The sequence below is a fragment of the Molothrus ater genome, chromosome 24, assembly GCF_012460135.2.
Source record: "Molothrus ater isolate BHLD 08-10-18 breed brown headed cowbird chromosome 24, BPBGC_Mater_1.1, whole genome shotgun sequence".
In the NCBI taxonomy this organism is placed as follows: domain Eukaryota; kingdom Metazoa; phylum Chordata; class Aves; order Passeriformes; family Icteridae; genus Molothrus; species Molothrus ater.
The window spans coordinates 5,626,693-5,644,718 of NC_050501.2; the positions used below are offsets into that span (position 1 = coordinate 5,626,693).

The window sequence follows — 18,026 nt, forward strand, 5'->3', positions numbered from 1 at the left end:
CAGGACACATCCACAGGGTCATTTATCCCTCAGAGCCGGGCAATTTCTCCACTGTCCAGTCTCAGCAAGGCCAGGCACTGTCCAGGGCCGGGGCTCTCCACAGGGGCTTCCTGCAGAGAGACCTGGAAGCCAGAGAGAAGGATGAGAGTGGGAGCAGAGGGCTGGAAGCCTTGGATCCACAGGTCACCCCTGGGCACAGCCAGGTCTGCCCCAGCCGTGCAGGGGAGGGGTTGGGGGCTGAGCCCATCAATCAGAAATCACCTTCATCCGGAGCATCCCGCGGCAGCAGCAGCCCAGGCGCAGGAGCTCCAGGGTGAGCAGGAGGCAGCGGATGCTGAAGAAGATCCCCATGGCCTCCAGCAGGAGGGAGATGACCCAGAGGGACAGCGTGGAGCTCTGGGAGACAGGAGGAGCATCAGCCCCTGCACATCCTCGCCACCCCGGGCACATCCCCAGCCCCGGGGCACTCACGTAGACGCGGGTGGGGTCGAAGGGGCACTCGCGGGACACGGGGGCCAGGGTGGCACTGCCGACGGAGCAGGGGCCCAGCAGCACCCGGCCCTGGGTGCCCAGGGTCAGCCCGATGGCCACGAGCAGCCCCAGCAGGCAGCACAGGCAGCAGAGGCTGCTGCAGGCGCTCAGGGCCAGCAGAGCCCATTTCTGCAGGGGGGAAAGGAGAGGAGAGGCAGTGCGGGGACAGGGGGATGTCCCCTGCCCAGGAGGGACCCCAGAGAGGGGCTGTGGGGGCTGTGCAGGCTCCCTGGGTGGTGGGAGAGGGGCTGGGGGTGCTTACCAGGGCAGCGGGGCCGAGGTACCGGGAGAGCAGCAGGGCACAGACTCCACAGGAGATGGTCTGTGGGGAAAAACGGGGGGGTCAGGCAGGAGCAGCCCCTGCCCCAGGGACACCGAGATCCTCTTTCTGCTGGGAATGTCCCTGGGAGCTCATCCGGGGGGGCAGAGCTTCACCTCCCACAGCCTCACCCAGCAATGAGACCCGGAGCATTGAACTCCCCAGGAAAGGAGGGCTGGATCCCCCAGGGAAGGAGGGCTGGATCCCCCAGGGAAGGAGGGCTGGATCCCCCAGGAAAGGAGAGTTGGACTCCCCAGGAAAGGAGGGCTGGATCCCCCAGGGAAGGAGGGCTGGATCCCCCAGGGAAGGAGGGCTGGATCCCCCAGGGAAGGAGGGCTGGATCCCCCAGGGAAGGAGGGCTGGATCCCCCAGGAAAGGAGAGTTGGACTCCCCAGGAAAGGAGGGTTGGATCCCCAGGAAAGGAGGGTTGGATTCCCCCAGGGAAGGAGGGTTGGATCCCCCAGGAAAGGAGGGTTGGATCCCCCAGGAAAGGAGGGTTGGATCCCCCAGGAAAGGAGGGGTGGATTCCCCAGGAAAGGAGGGTTGGATCCCCAGGAAAGGAGGGTTGGATTCCCCCAGGGAAGGAGGGCTGGATCCCCCAGGAAAGGAGGGCTGGATCCCCCAGGAAAGGAGGGTTGGATTCCCCCAGGAAAGGAGGGTTGGATTCCCCCAGGGAAGGAGGGTTGGATCCCCCAGGAAAGGAGGGTTGGATTCCCCCAGGGAAGGAGGGTTGGATCCCCCAGGAAAGGAGGGTTGGATCCCCTGGAAAGGAGGGTTGGACCCCCCAGGAAAGGTTTGTTTCGGGTGGGGAAGGGGGGACAGAGCAGTGTCCATCCTGCATCCCACCTCCCCACCCTCCATCCCTCCCCACGTCCCCCCGTGTCCCCAGCGCTGTTCCCGGCCGTACCAGCAGCGCAGCGATGGCAGCGGCGCTGTTGGTGACCCCGTAGTGCAGGGAGGTGGCGTCGCGGGCGGTGAGCACGAAGCGCAGCACGGTGCCGTGCACCAGCGCCCCGCTGATGAAGATGAGGTGCCCGACGATGAGGAGGATGAGCCCCGTTTTCATCAGCACTGTTCGGTGGCTGCCGGGGTCGAGGTGGCCTGAGACAAAAGGAGAGGAGGGCGTGTGGGGTGGCCAGCACCGAGCTGTCCCTGCCTGGCACGGGAATTTGGGGACAGCCCCAGAGGACGTGGCCCGCGCTGGCAGAGGGATGAGGTGATGTGGAAGCCACCGGTAGCCCTGGTATGCAGCCCACTGGTCCAGCCAGCTCTCCTGGGACTGGAGCAAAGGTGTGGGGCCAGTGGCCATGGGGACAGGTCCCTGTGGGGCTGGGAAGAGCTGGGGCTGCTCAGGGTGATGAGGAAGCTCTGGGAGAGCAGCTGGCCCCAAACGGCAGTGCCAGGGCTGGGTTCTGGCAGCCAGCACTCGGAGGAGTGGGGCTGCTCCCCCTCTGGAGCCCACTCTCACAGAGCCATCACCACCAGGGCTCAGCCAGCTCCTCCCCTGAGCGATCTGAGCCCTCCTCTCCCTCCCTCCCTGCCTCAGTTTCCCCTGCAGAGGGCAGAGATGGAGCCCTCCTGTTGTGATCCCCACCCAGAGCCGGACTCACCCACTCGGCACATCCTCACCGGGCCGGGATCAGCCCCTCAGAGCCCTCCGGTGCCCTGCCCTGCCCTCAGCCCCCGGATCCATCGGGTCTGGCACGGGGCAGGACCGGGACACCGGGGCCACCCGGAGCCACCCTCCTGCTGCTCCAATTCCTGTCAGACCAGCTCCCCGGGACAAAGGGATAACTCCACCTTTTCCTGCGTGTCCCACCCCTGCCCTCCCCTTGCTGCCGGGCCAGCAGCCGTGCCGTGACATGCCCTGCCATGCCGTGCCGTGCCATGCTGTGCCATTTCACCATTCCGCGCTTCCTCACCCCCTCCCCACGCCCCCAGCACCCCCCGAAGCCATGGCAGCAGGCTGGGAGCAGCCAGGCAGGTCCCAGGCCACAGCTGAGGGTCTGGGAAGGGGCAGCCCTGGGGCTGGGACACTGCCAGGCCACAGGGCAGCAGTGCCAGGGACTGCCCTGCAGGGCCAGGGCAAAGCAGAGGGGCCAGGGCGGTGGTGACTTGGCCAAAGGTGACTCAGAGGAGCTGCTTTGGTGGCCATTGCCCTCAGGGAGCTTCCAGGGAAATCCCAGGCACTGGGATGGGGACAGGGCCTTGCTGGGGTGGCTGTGGGAGGGCCCGTGGGGTCCAACAATTTAATTCCAGGGACAACTCTGGTTCCTGGGGCTGCTCTGGGGAAAGCATTGTCCCCAACGTCCCACCTGAGCCACTGCTCTCAGCATCCTCAGCTCCCACACACCCACAAAGTGCTGGAAATTTGCCTTTTTCTCCTGTTCTTGCCCTCCTTTCACCTGTACCCAGCCCTGCTGCACGGGGAGAGGGAGAAGAGAGACCTCTCCTCTTCCCAAGCCTTTGGGAACAGCATTCACGTGGGCAAAGGCAGCTGGAAGATTTCCCTGCAGCTTTGGAAAGGACGAGCTGGATTCAGGTCGAACGACAACCAAGAGTCTTTATTCCAAGAGTCCCTTAGGATGGTTGCAGACATACAGACACACGTACATATTTACACTCTTACACACCTCACAGAGTTTGAACCAATAAATTAAAACAAAAAGAGGGCGAGGGGGATTTCTGTTTTTTTTTTTTTCCTTTCCTTTTTTTTTTTTCCTTTTTCTGTCATGTAAGAAACAACTCCCCAAGGCGAGGCTGGGGGAGCCAGCTGGAGGATGGCAAACAGAAGCCAACAGGGACACAGCCCTGGCCCAGAAGCTGCAGAGTGACAGTGGGAGTGTGCTCAGCTCACACTCTGGCCTCGATGCATTCCAGCTGGACCATCTCGTCCAGCCGGCAGCCCTCGGCTTGGGCACAGTGGCTCAGGTGGGCACTTGGGCTCTGGGCACCTCTTGCTCGGGGGGTTTGGGGGCAGCCTGCTGCAGTCTGGCACTGGGGGGACTCGCACTCGTCCGAGGTAAGGTCGGGCACGTCGTCAGACTGGCTGTCCGAGCTCTCCAGGTCGCTGCGGATGCTCTCGGGCTGGGCCAGGGTGATGTCCCACGTCTGGCTGCCAATGCAGTCCTTTTGCTCACAGCTTTGGTGTTTGCACGTCTGCTCCTGCTTGTCCTCCTCCTCCTCCTCCTCGTCCTCCTCCTCTTCCTCGTTCTCTGCCATCTGGGTGTGGACGTGCAGGGAGTCCTCTGTGCTGCTGCCGCTGGTCAGCTGGTAGTGACTGGGTTTGGCTTCAATGTCCACCTGGATCTCCATGTTATTGCACTCCCTGCAGGGACAACCACCACCCTCACGTTACTGGGCTCAACTGGGAGGATCACACCCCCGCAAACAGGAGCAAGATGCTGCTCATCACCCCACAACCCACTGCTCTCCTTGAATCCTCCCAACAGAGCCAAGATCATCCCAAAGATGAGCCAAGGAAAGCTCCAGAGTCCCCTCAAACTGCCAGAACAGCCCCTGAGGGTGCTGGGCTGCAGATCCCCTCCCCACACATGGAGGCTGCTCCCAAACTGTCCCAGCCCTTCTCCTGTGCTAGAAGGATGGAGGATCACACCCCCCAAACACGAGCACGAAGCTGCTCATCACCCCACAACTCACTGCTCTCCTTGAATCCTCACAACAGAGCCAAGATCATCCCAAAACTGAGCCTGGGGCTGGGCTGGGAAAGCTCCAGAGTCCCCTCAAAGTGCCAGAACAGCTCCTGAGGGTGCTGGGCTGCAGATCCCCTCCCCACACATGGAGGCTGCTCCCAAACTGTCCCCAGCCCTCCTCCTGTGCTAGAAGGATGGATCCCTGTGCAAACACAGCCATCCCACCACCCACAGAGCCTGCATTTTTCCAGGACAGCCTCCACCAACGCTCTCCCCAGCACTCCAGGTCCTCCTACCTGTCCTGGGGGTTGTAGGAGCTGATGATGGAACCAGCCATGGCTCGGGTGCTGGCGTTGTCACTGATGGCCCCCAAACTGACTGAGTCTTTGGGGAAAATCTCCTTCTGCACATCTGCCTGGACTTCCAGCCTGCAGGAAAGAAGAGGGTTCCTCAGAAATGCTTTAGGGGCACCAACCCATCCCTGCTCCTCAAGGGAAAGCAAGAATCCCCGTGAGCTGGCCCAGGTCAGTGTGACAGCAGTTTAAGCCCAGTGGCTGCTCTCGTTGAGGCTCATTTTTGGCTGCATTTAGGCAGATCCATTCTGTTTTCCATGACGAAAGTAAGGCCGTGTTTACATCCATGACTCACACGATTCCTGCTCAGAGCTGATTTCCATGGATCTCACAGAGCCGTGATTACATCCTGGCTGCCACATCAACACGTGGCTCTAATTACCCAGCAAACTGACTCACAGGCAAGTTAGGAGGAAAACTGTGGTGTAACCTCCTGACTTGGAGAGCCATGATCCTGCCTGCAGAACAGGAAGCATCAAAGCCTCCAGGCTGGGATAACAGGGCTGGAATAGCTTTAAGCAGGGCAGGCAGGAGCTCTGTGCTGTTCCAAATTCAGCTGAAGCATCAGCTCTGTGGTCTCAAGGAGCTCAGGAGGGATCTGTCCTCCTTGCAAGGACTAGAAACAGAATCATGGAATGGTTTGGGTTTGGAAAGGACTTTAAAGATCATCCAGTTCCAACCCCCACATACAGGAACGCTTTCTCCTAGACCAGGCTGCTCAGAGCCCCATCCAACCAGGTCTTGGAATATCTCCAAGGATGGGGACCCCACAACCTCTCTGGGCAATCTGTGCCAGTGTCTCCCCACCCTGACTGGCTCTGGGTTCCAGATCATCCTAAGTGATCTCCTAGACCTGGTTATTCTACAGCAGACCCAGACAAAACACCACGACACAACCCCTAGATCCAAGCAGCTTCATCACACTCCTGGAAAACTCCCCAAAACAAACCCACTATCCACTATCAAACACACTTCCCACTCTCCCAGGGTGCTCCAAGCTCCATCCAACCTGTCCTTGGATACTTCCAGGGATCCAGGGGCAGCCCCAGCTCCTCTGGGCATCCTGTGCCAGAGCCTTGCCACCCTCACAGGGGAGAATTTCTTCCTCACATATGATCTAAATTTTTTCTCTTTCAGTTTAAAGCCATTCCCCCTTGTCCTATAACTATCTTCCTTTGCAATTAGTTGTTCTCCAGCTTTTTACTAAGACTCTTTAAGCACTGGAAGGCCACATTGAGGCCTGCCCTTGTGGACATGGCTGCTTTCAAACCTCCAGGAACTCTGCTGGGGGGGATTACTCCAGAAAGAAATGTGTCTAACCCTCCCATGGAATGGAAATAAATAAAAAAAGAGGTAAAAAAAAATTACAACTTTTCATATCCAATGAAGAATTTATCCATGATTTTTAACCTCCATTTATCATTTATCCAAAAATCATTTACCCACGATTTTTAAGCCGAGCCTGTAGGCTCACTGAAGTGAGCCAACACCCACACAGCCCTTGGGGAGCCCTCTGCTCTCCCCAGAGCCCAGTTACCTGCTGTACTTCCCCTTGCTCCCCGAGAGGACCCCTCCGCTCAGGGTGCCCCCGGACAGGGCAGCAAAGCTGGCGGTCTCGCTGTAGTTGCCCTGGATGACACTGAGCCCGTCTGTGGGGCTGCCACTGGTGCTCAGCACGCTGGTCAGCCCCTCAATGCTGCTCTCTCCAATGCTGGGGTTCTTCAGGGCTCTCCAGGCGTCGGCCACTGCGGGGAAGGAGAGCACACAGAGGGTTGGAATTGGCAGTGGGAGCGCTCGGCTGTGATGTCTCAGATTTGGGAGACATCAGGACCTCAAAGCATTTGATTACAAGAGGCAACAACAAGAGCATTTTGCTTCACCCCCTTCCCATCACCAGTTATTACCTGTGATGGGTCCATCATCTTCATCAAACTCGATTTTCACCCCCTTTCCATTGGCTGTGCTGACCCCGCAGCCGCCACCCCGGCACAGCGAGATGGGCACGACCCCATAGACGTAGGCCAGCATGATGGGGACCCCAATTCCTGCAGAGGAGGATGAGCTGGGTTAAGAGGAGCTTAAAGATGTGTTGGGCAGACAGAAAAGATTTTTTAGAGACTCTCTCAGTCGTGTTTTTGTTGCTTTTAAAGGCTCCAATTCACAATTATGCAGACAGAGAGTGGAGGAGCACTGTGGGCTGAGTGGGGGAACCCCAAGAGCACTGAACCCCCAAGGCATCAGCCACCAAAGCATGACAGGAGACAGCTCTGTGTGACAAAGGGACTCCAGGATGGGCTGTGGTGGTGCAGACAAGCCCTGTGCTGGCTGTGGGCCAGCCTGAGCACACCAGGATGTGAGACAGCATTGTGCCCAAAGCCACAGAGAGCCACACTCTGCAAATTGTCCTTTGGCCACCCCCATGGCACTGGGCTGGGCCACCCCCATGTCTCAGTGGCTCCTGGGCCAGCAGAAGGGACAGGGCTGAGCCCACTTACCAACACTGACAGCAGCAATGACTGGGGAGGCAATGACAGACAGGGTGACCCCACCAGTGATGGCCAAGTTCCTCTTGTGCTTGGAGGTTTTCTTCCCCTCATACCTGCTGTGGATCTGGTGGAAGAAAATGCACCAGGTGAGAACAGCAGAGTCCCAGAGGACATTAAGAAGTGATTTTACAGCTCTGCCAGCTGCCAGAGCCCTTGAAGAGCCTCATTTTGAGCACAGATCTCCTCACAGAGCAGACCTGGCAGGAGGGTCTGTGTTGAAGAAAAAGCAGCAACAACGAGTACAGGGCTGATGGGCTCAAAAGGGACCCCCTGGGTGCTCCTGGGTCGAGGCAGAGGCACAAAAGAAATGCAAAATGCGCCAGGACTATCAGCCACCACCTTCCCCCTGCCCACACAAAGCCCAGGAGATAAGAGAAGCTTTAGAAAAGAAAACTGAATTTGGGTCCTATGAGAAGATCCACCCTTCCTATCAGCTCTAAATTTCTGGTCAGCACAGACAACATCCCAAACCCTTCTGCCCCCCACACTCACCTTCCTCCCCACGTACACAGGGATGCCAATGACCATGGCAGGGATGGCAATGCCAGCAATGAGGGAAATGCCCACAGGAGCTCCAATCAACGTGCCCAGCTGCCAGAGAATCTTCTTTTTACGACTCCATGGCTTTTTGCCCCAGAATGTACAGCCAGAGGGGCTTCATGGAAGGGAAAAAAATGACATGAGCACTCCAGCAATTCCTGCAAGCTCCTGAGAACCCCAAGGTCAACTTGCACGTGAATAACATCCAAAATTTAGGAAGCAGGTAGACAACACAAATAAGTTTTCTGTCTTTTCTACCCCCAAACTTAGGAAGGAGGTAGAGAACACAAGTTTTCTGTCTTTTTTACCCCCAAAACTTAGGAAGGAGGTAGAGAACACAAATAAGTTTTCTGTCTTTTTTATACCAGAACTTAGGAAGGAGGCAGACAACACAAACAAGTTTTCTGTCTTTTTTACCCCAAAACTTAGGAAGGAGGTAGAGAACACAAACAAGTTTTCTGTCTTTTTTATACCAGAACTTAGGAAGGAGGTAGAGAACACAAATAAGTTTTCTGTCTTTTTTACCCCCAAACTTAGGAAGGAGGTAGGCAACACAAATAAGTTTTCTGTCTTTTTTACCCCAAAACTTAGGAAGGAGGTAGAGAACACAAATAAGTTTTCTGTCTTTTTTATACCAGAACTTAGGAAGGAGGTAGAGAACACAAATAAGTTTTCTGTCTTTTTTATCCCCAAAACTTAGGAAGGAGATAGACAACACAAATAAGTTTTCTGTGTTTTCTACCCCCAAAACTTAGGAAGGAGGTAGAGAACACAAATAAGTTTTCTGTCTTTTTTTCCCCCAAAAGGTGATTATCACACTATTGGGTCCATGTTTAATAGTCAGTACACCAAGAGCTCCCAAAGGTAATCGCATCAGGAGCTTTGTTTGGTGTGGGAAGAGCATCTGAGTGCTGCAAAGTGGGACCAGAGGTCATCTCTTTGGGTCAGAAACAATAACATTTGGCTGAAGCAGGAGGGTGAAAGTCCAGCAGGGGCAGTGAACTCCTCCACAGAGGCTGGGAGAGGCACGTGCTGGTGCCCTGCTCACCTGAGGTAATGCAGGTCTGAGATCTCCTTCATGCAGAGCCAGCAGAACTCGCAGCCGCACACGGCGCACGTCATGTGGTTGCAGCTGCCATCGTTCATCTTGATGATGTAAGCGCTGCAGCGCGGGCACGGCTTGATGTCATCAGCTGAGGGGAGGAAACAGGGGATCCAGGTGGCATCGCTGCTCTCAGAGCCAGCAATCAGCCAGGGCATTCCCATCAAGGATTGGAATCTTTATTTGCTCACTAGCAGAACACCTCTGCTGCTCGCAGGGGATGGTGTGTCTTCAATTTATCTCAGAGAAGATAATTTTGATGTGACAGACCCCACCAACAGCAGGGACTGGGAACAACAGCCACTTTTAAAAGCTTCCTTCTAATCTTGAACGGGATGTACTCCAGAATTCATGCTTAAACACAGGGAACAAGTCCTACCTGCCCAGCACAAGGAGCCATTATTGAATTGCTCCATGCAGGTGATTCATGGGCCAAGAACAACACAACAGCTGGGAGAACAGGCACTGGAGAAACCCCAAACCTGGCCTTTAGGGGAGCAGGGGCTGCAGCCACGCACAGCTGCAGAGGCTGCCCAGGCCCCAGCCTGCTGCTGGCAGAGCAGGATAAGGGGTTTTCATCCCTTCCTTAATTCAGGCATCATCTGATCGTGGTTATGCAATGGCTGTGCCGTGGTTCAGGGCTCTGCTGGCCCCTGCAAAGCTCAGCAAGATGAAATCCAGCTGTGAGCCCAGCTCACACCTTATTAATCACCAGGCTGGATCCAGCACGGCAGGGTGGGGAGAAACCACTGTCTCAAAAACCTCCCTTCCCATGGCTAAGTGCCCTTCCTGGCAGGGATCTCTTTAACAGCATAGAAAAACTGGGTTTTTCTGCTGGCTGGGGCAGCATCTATGCTGTCCATTCTTAGGGTTCTCTAAATTTGGGCATGTTGGACCTCAGCACACCACTAAGCCACCTCAGAACCACCCACGACAGCTCCACGCTGGGTGAATTTAATATTTAAACTCCTCACACAGAAGGAAAACCAGGGTATTTTGTTTGGGGGTAGGGCAGAGCTTTAACAAATGGCCTCACTGCCCACTTCCAGAGTAAATACAGTTATTTTTAAGGAACACAAACTCAGCAGACACAGCAGCTCCAGCCAGGCAGTGGAGGAGTTCTGTGGGTTGGCATTTTTTTGGTAGCTGCCATTACCAAGACCTAACAGTGCACAGAGCAGAGCTCCCCACGCTCAGCTGGCCATGAATGCTGCTCTTCACCACCAGGCAACTTTGAAGCTGCAACAGTAAAAACGTGACTGCTTGTTCAGGGTTTAGATCAGCAAAAAAGCAAGAACATCCAAGATCAAAGGAGCCACAAGCAGAGCCGTGACACAAAAGGACCCAAAGCACATCATCACCTACTGATCTATTTGCTGCTGCTGGAAGAGATCAGATGTGTTCTAACACACAGGAGGAGGGGAAATGACTCTGGGTTTCACAGCTGCTGGAGAACTTCGAGGGGAGGAGGTTTGCACAGTGGTGCTGCTTCCTCATCACACACACACACACACAAGAGCCAAGCAGCCAAAAAATCAGGGTGTGACTCTTGCAGGGCAAGGAACTGGAGCCTAGTGGGTGTCTCTGAACTTGGGATATTGTAAGAGCCAAAATGAGGGATGGGTGGGTTCTTCAAAATGCAGTTTATTGTATCCAAGAGGTTCCAGCAGTCCAGGGTGGTGGGTGACAGAGCTGTGCCCACAGCTGTCAGCTCCAGCTGCAGGCAGGCCTGGAGACCCTTTGGGTTTGGTTACAATGCATTATGGACTTTTCTTTTGGTTACAAATTCATTATATACTTTCTTTTAGGTTACAATGCATTATATATTTTTCTTTTGGTTACAAATGCATTATTTACTTTTTTTTAGGTTACAAATGCATTCTATACTTTTCTTTTGGTTACAATGCATTATTTACTTTTCTTTGCTGAGCATCTCAATATGGCAGAACCAATCTATACCTTAACTTTTATCTATAGCCCATCATAACTACTATAATTACCATATTCATGGTACTGTTCTCCAATCACTAAAAGTTAGCACATTACAGTTTAAGCTAGAAGTTGTTTTTCGGTTTTCTTGCAGTGGAAAATTCTGAGCCCTTTTTTCTACTTGCAACATTGGCAGGCTTGTTTGCCTGTGCTATCTTTCTGCTTAGTAAAAATATATTTTTGTTTTGAGGTGGGTTTATCCTTTGCTCTAAGTCATAAGAACCCCTTCTGACTAAACCCTTTGCCTCCTTGGTTTATCCACTAAGACTGGCTCAGCAACTCTTTTCTTCTATATCAAAACTTGCTTTTATTCCTATTCCTTCTCCCGATTCCACATTCAAAAATCTTTCTGCCAAGCACACACACCTGAGAGAGACTTTCTTGTCAAACTTTCACCCTTCCCAAGAGGATATTTTATGGAAAAAGGGCGAATCCATACCTGGCCCGGACTCCTGGCCGTAGCTGAGGCCCGAGGTGTGCTTGGTGCGTACGCGCAGGGTCTGTGCCCGCTGCTGCCGGGCCATGTCACACGTTTGGTTGGGGTGCCAGATCTGCTTGCAGTGGTAGCAGAACTCTGTCTGGCAGCCCTCCCTCTCACAGGTCAGCTTGGGGCAGCTGGCACAGCCGTAGGCGATCACTGCGTACCTGCGGGCAGGAAGCGAAACACAGAGTTCCCAAGTGAGAGTTGCTTTTATAAAAGTTCCCAAGCAAGAGTTGCTTTTATAAAAGTTCCCAAGCAAGAGTCGCTTTTATAAAGTCACCAAGTGAGAGTTGCTTTTATAAAGTCACCAAGTGAGAGTCGCTTTTATAAAGTCACCAAGCGAGAGTTGCTTTTATAAAGTTCCCAAGTGAGGGTTCCTTCATTCACACCCAGAGCCAGCAGCCCACCTCGTTCCTGGTCACCAGCCTCCACACCAGACACATTCCTGGGCTCTGCAGGGCCTGGAATTAAGCAGTGCTAATTGGGTTACTCAGGGCAGGGACCTTTCATGCAGGCAGCTTGAGATGCTGAGTTGTTCTCTCCTCAGTAACTGCTGGCAGTTCTCACTGGCAGCTCACACAGGGCAGATTTGTCTGGCCCAGTGTGCCCAGCTAACTCCTTGCTGTTTCCTCCCAGCTGCTCTTTCCAGGCATCCCTCATTTCCTTAGGACAGATCTATGGATGGCCCAGAGGAGTCCAGGAAAGCTGAGCTTGTCCTGGGCACTTCTATCAACTGAATGATCCTAAAGAAGTGGAATAACAGATCCAGAATAACAGTTCCATATGTAGCTAAGTCAACAAGCGAGCTCCTCAGAGCTTCCTTTTCCAAAGAGTGGTGAAGAACAATGCCCTGCTTTTGGAACAAGCCAAAACTGGAGTGAAATAACCAACTGTGCAAGACAGAGAGGCCAAGCTCAACCAGCTCACTGTGACAGCAGCGTGACACGCCCAGAAGGAAGTGTCCTGTGTACACAGAAGCCTAAGCAGCATCACCAAGCAGTGCTGCAGAAATCTGACTGACAGGCACTGAGGATGAGGCTGTTTCCATTGGCAGGGGCTGACATGAGCAATTGCAGAAGCGCCTTCCCAGTCCTGCAACACCCATATGGCAAAAAGGGTATTTTTGTTAGTGGTCAGAGGAGAATAACTCCTATTTAAGGTTTCATATTTAGAGCTTGTGTGGCTCGAGTTGTATTTTGCCTCTTCTTCTCCGAGGCAGCAGCGTGAGAACCACTGAATGTGTCATACCACAATGATTCATATCCCGTGGGAGTTTGAGCAACTTCATCCTGCCAGGCTACGACAGCATCGCCAGAGAAACAACATCTGAGGGCTGCCAGGCACGACTGCAGCCCTACCTGTGCATCCACACACCTGCACCTGAGCCCAGCAGCAGGGGAGGTGGGAAAACTCCAGCCCTGGAAATGTCCTAGCCCATGAGTGGATGAATTTTAAGGTCCATTCCACCCCAAACCACTCTGTTCCTATATGATAATTCTGTGATGGAAATGACCCAGGGGGTTGGGAGGGATGAATTTGATTCCTGTGCATCTTGTCTAAGGAATATCTCACTAAATTTCCTCACCCTGCCCTTGGCAAAACAGAAAGGAAAAGCTTCATTTGCCCAGCTGTGTTGTGACACTGCTATTTCAAACCAGAACAGCAGCCTAGGAGAGCTCAGTGTAATATATTAAGCACACTCTAAATTAACTCCTCACTCAAAATGTTGCGTTTTTTTAAACACTCAAGAAATTTAAATCATCAGCATTTATATTTTATTGCTGGAGCTGAAATGATAAATACCATGCACAAGCCCACAGCTGTGGGGAAAGAAGCTCCAGGACTGTCTAGTGGGGATGGAAATAACACATCTCCACGTCAAGGTCAACTGGAAAGTGGGTTTTGAAGTGAAATGCTGAGGAACAGTCATGGCAGGATTCTCCTCTCCCACTGACCTCTGCCATATTGCTGGCTTAAATGACCATTTTTAGGCTCAATCCCTTCAGGTAAGAAGAGAAACTGAGTTCTCCTGCCTGAGTTTTCCCCACAAAGCAACGTGAGTGTCTTTCTGAGACCCCAGGAATGGCACAGCTCCATTTCCAGCCCCCTCCTTGGATGGCCACGAGTCTCCTCTGTCCCTCCTCCTGCCCATTCACGGATCTCAGCCCACACACCTCCGTTTTCTTTAAAGGTTCTGTTTTTCTCCCAAGCTTTTGGGAAGGCTGCAGTGTGACAAACACTAGACAGCGATACCACCCGATTGTAGCAAAGGGGGGAAAAAAAACCAACAAAAACCAGAGCTGCAAACACAGAAAATGATTTGTTTTGCGATTGATGGCGCATCAATTGACCAGCGTTTCCATGGCAACACGCACCGGTGTTGTGTTGCCCTCCTCCTCCTCCTCCTCCTCCTTCTCCCGGGCAGCACAGCCAGGCTCTTTCATTTAGGAAATGCTGTGGGATGCAGGAGGAAGGCACAGGATGTTTTTAGGGTCCTGTCACAGCCCTGCAGCCCCTTGGTGCTGCCACCTCGGTGGGGGTGACCAGAGAACGCCACCCCAGCCCTTGTGGGGCGGCTCGGTGGCATCGGAAATAATACAACTTTTAGCATTTTTTGTTGTGACTTCACTCAGGGGTTTTGTTGGCCTTTGCCCAGGGGGAGGGGAATTGAAGTTTCCCTTCAAAAGGCCGGGTGAGGCCTCATGAGCTGAACATCAACAGATTGGGAGGAGCCAGGAGAAACAGAGGAAGTAAAGGGACATCAACAAACATCACCCCCTGGTGAGGCTGGAGACACCTGGTCTGGGGAAAGGTCGATAAGAGAACCGAAGAATGAGGACAGAATTAGCATCGAAGGGATCAATAGCCAATAGGAGATGGAATCATTTTGGAATTTAAGACCAACAGTGAATTTCTTTGGGGTTTTTAATGTGTAAATATGTGAAAAGTCTGGTAAAGAACCAGGTGGGGTGAGGGGATTTTTCACTGCACAAGCCAGGCATGTGTGGATGAAATGATTTCTGCTGCACATCCTGGCCAGAATAAAGGAATACCTTGATTCTCTGACCCTGAAAGAGTCAGTTCGGGGTGACAGTGGTGGGTGACATCCAGTGCCAGACATCACCCTGCCGTGCCCCCAGCCCTACACTCCGTACTACTCCGGCACTACTACAGCGGGGAAAGCCCGCTGTAAATAATTCATACCCTGATTTTACATAAGCACAGCCACACAAGCTCTGCTGGGAAGAATGAATAGGGTGATTAATTCCTCTCCCTGCCGGAGGGCTGATTCCAACAGCCTTTGTTCGAGCGCTACAGACACACCAGCAGCGCTGGTCCACTAGAGCTGTCTCCAACATCTCCAACAGCCCCGGGGTGGCTTCTTGCTCTTCTGGGCAGCTGCGAGGAGGATGCCAGCATGTCACCCGGCCCATCCTGCTCCCCGAGGAGCCAGGGAGGAGGCTTTAGCTCAGAGAAAGAGCCGTGCGTGGCACCAGCCTGCCCAAACCCCCCCAGAGGAAGGGATCAGGCTGCGCTGCTGTCACAGAGGCAACGCCCTCCGGGCCGTGCTGGAGCTGGCTCCTTCCAACCAGCCAGCCCGGGTGACGCCGCTGTTCGTACACCTTATCCTGGGCACAGATAACATCACAACAGTCAGGGAGCTGAGATTCGGTGAGCAGGAACCGGATTTTCTCTAGCCGGTTAGCAGCAGAGGCATTCCCCCCGTGGCTGCTCTATCTCCCTGATCTTATCCCCAGCGCTGCTGAAACGTCGAGATCTTGCACTTGATTTGGCTTCAGAAAGGAGCAAAGGTGTTGTTTGCTGTTAACTTCACCCTCTGAAGGAACAAGCCCTCATACAGGATGCTCGAGAGGCCGTGAAATGGGTAACCTGAGCCAGGTTCACTGATTTGCATAGGATGCCTATTACAAGGCTCTGATTAAATCTTCGCAATCCTCCCACCAACTTTTCCATTCCGACTACTAGGTCAGACTTTCCTTTCATGTTCTTGCTACCCAAATTGCCATCCAAGCTGAGTCGTAGCTCAACTTCACAGCACTTCTCTTAAGTTCCCGACCAAGCCCTTTTCCAGGCAGCTTTGGCTCACGCCCGAAACAGAAACCTACCAGAGTTCGTTTAAAAGAAAAGGGAAGAGAAAATGAAAGCAACACGTTTGTAACTACACAGTCATCAGGCTTGGCTGGGCTGACTTCTGGACAGACAGACGTTTCCTCACTTGGGAAATGGACAGTGAGTCAACATCACTCCTCTCTGCTGTGTATTGTTGTCCTCATCGGGAAAAAGTGACTGGTTACTGTTCCTTCTTCCCCACTACTGGGGGCTGCAGCCTTGTCCCCATGCACTGTCCCCAGGACCGGCAGAGAAATGCACAGCTGGGAAAGTCCACACTTACCATTAGTGCAGGAGAAAAGGTTTCTGTTCTATTAGGGAAGCGATGGCTCTGCTAAAACCCCCTTCAAGTCATATCACTCCTACCCAATCTATGTTTTCACAACCCCCAAGGTCAACTCCTGCAGCTCTTGCGAGATAATGGGGATAGATGGAATTTTGGTACCCAAGGCCTCTCAGCTGTCCTGAACAGACTGCAGATAAGCAAAGAACCCCTGCACCGAGGCTCTTCATGGGACACAGCAGGACCAGTCGTGTATCATCAGCAGCACCCTGCTGAGGTGAGCCAGCGCTCTCGGTGCTGTCCTGTGACCCACGTGGGCACGGGCAGGACAGTGAATCCCAGTGCCATCCCGGCCGGATGCATCCGCAGGACCTGCTGGGGAGAGGCAGCAGGCACAGCGGTTCCGCTTCACCCAGCTATCCCAGCATCCCAGCACGTGTTGGGACAGGCAGCATCCCTCCAGGACAGGGTCTACCTTCCCAACACACCCCAGGACAGACAGACGGGGCAGCACCCTAAGGAGACAGCAGGTTTCCCCTGCCAAGCTGTCCCACGATGTAAAGGACACGCTGTGCCAGGATAGAGAGGACAGGAGGACAGAACCCTAGGGCACAGCTGTTCCCCACTCCCCAGGCTGTCCCAGGACGGAGAGTCAAGCAGGTCCCCCTCTGCCCGGGCTGTCCCAGCACGGAGCGGCATCACCCACGGCCACCGCTCGTTCCCCGCATCACTCACCCGCAGTCGGGGGCCGGACACCAGCGGCAGTCGGGATCGGCGGCGAGGCAGCGGCGCAGCATGAACTCCTCGTACTTGGCGACGAGGTGCGGGGAGTCGCGGAGCAGGCGGCGGATGTCGGCGGGTTGAGGCGCTCGCTGCACTCGGGGCAGCAGATGTTGACGCGGGACTCGGTGATCTCGATGCGCAGGTACTGCCGCAGGCAGGCCCCGCACGACCGGTGCGGCACGACAGCAGCCGCGGCGCGTTCTCCGCCGGCTGCCGCACCAGGCACAGCGGGCACTCCAGCTCCTCCTCGCCCTCCGGACCACCGGAGCCTCCTCGGGGGCGGCGGCGGCGGCGGCGGCGGTGGCGGCGGCGGAGGCCGGCGGGGCGGCGGGGGCGGCGGCGGGGCGGCCGGGGGCGGCTCGGCCTTGGCGCGGCGGCGGCCGCCCGCGGCGGAGGCGGCGGCGGCGGAGAAGACGCTCTGGAAGGAGAGGCGGCGGCGGCGGCCGGGCTTGGGGCACTTGGCGGCGGCCGAGTGGATGGATGAGGAGCGCGGCGATTCGGAGTCCCGCTCGGAGCCCATGGCGGCGAGGTTAGCCCGCGGTGTCACCGGCGGCGGGGTCCGAGGTGGAGGCAGCGGATCAGTGCGGGGGCCGGGCGCCGCGTCCCGCCGGGCGCTGCCTCGGCCGCGCTGTAACGAGAGCGGCGCCGGGCCGGTGAGCGCGGCCCCGCCTCGTCCCGCCCCCACCGGCGCGGCCGCCGCCGCCGCCATTTCGGTTGTGGGCACCGCCCCCGGGCAGTCCCGGAGCCTGCGGTGCCCGAAAGTGGCTCTGAAGGGTCTCAGTGAGGTAGAGCTGAGCCTCCGCTCTGCTTCTGGGCTCCCCTCAGTGTCCCCCGCCCTTCAGCGCCATTGCTCTCCTCAGTCCCTGCTCCCCCAGCGCCATTGAGCGCCTCTCTCCTCAGTCCCCGCTCCCCTCAGTCCCGCTTCCCCCAGCGCCATTGCTCCCCTCAGTCCTGCTCCCTCAGCGCCATTGCTCTCCTCAGTCCCCCTCCCCTCAGCGCCATTGCTCCCCTCAGTCCCTGCTCCCCTCAGCGCCATTGCTCTCCTCAGTCCCTGCTCCCCTCAGTCCCTGCTCCCCTCAGCGCCATTGCTCCCCTCAGTCCCTGCTCCCCTCAGCGCCATTGCTCCTCAGCCCCTGGCTCCCTCAGCGCCATTGCTCCCCTCAGTCCCTGCTCCCCTCAGCCCTGCTCCCTCAGCGCCATTGCTCTCCTCAGTCCTCTGCTCCCCTCATCCCTGCTCCCTTCACGCCATTGCTCCCCTCAGCCCCTGGCTCCCCTCAGCGCCCGACTCTCCTCAGCTTCCCGGTTCCATCAGCAC

The 18,026-nt window shown here is 55.4% G+C and overlaps 2 protein-coding genes across 2 annotated transcripts; both read right to left on the minus strand.

The window, feature by feature from the left end:
- Nucleotides 1-29: 29 nt before the first annotated feature.
- TMEM54 (transmembrane protein 54) lies at nucleotides 30-2,473 on the minus strand. Its single transcript, XM_054517207.1, has 6 exons — nucleotides 2,461-2,473; nucleotides 1,758-1,951; nucleotides 794-853; nucleotides 472-660; nucleotides 262-396; nucleotides 30-122 (listed from the first exon to the last, which is right to left on the minus strand). The coding sequence occupies exons 1-6, from the start codon at nucleotides 2,471-2,473 to the stop codon at nucleotides 30-32; spliced, it is 684 nt and encodes a 227-aa protein (XP_054373182.1).
- Nucleotides 2,474-3,387: 914 nt separating this feature from the next.
- RNF19B (ring finger protein 19B) lies at nucleotides 3,388-17,337 on the minus strand. Its single transcript, XM_036397158.1, is given in 12 exon segments — nucleotides 3,388-4,178; nucleotides 4,800-4,931; nucleotides 6,394-6,601; nucleotides 6,761-6,901; nucleotides 7,352-7,466; nucleotides 7,895-8,057; nucleotides 8,991-9,135; nucleotides 11,473-11,678; nucleotides 16,664-16,784; nucleotides 16,787-16,888; nucleotides 16,891-16,988; nucleotides 16,990-17,337. Coding segments are annotated over 12 exon segments (2,148 nt in total). The 5' UTR covers nucleotides 17,232-17,337; the 3' UTR covers nucleotides 3,388-3,703.
- Between the last annotated feature and the right edge of the window lie 689 nt (nucleotides 17,338-18,026).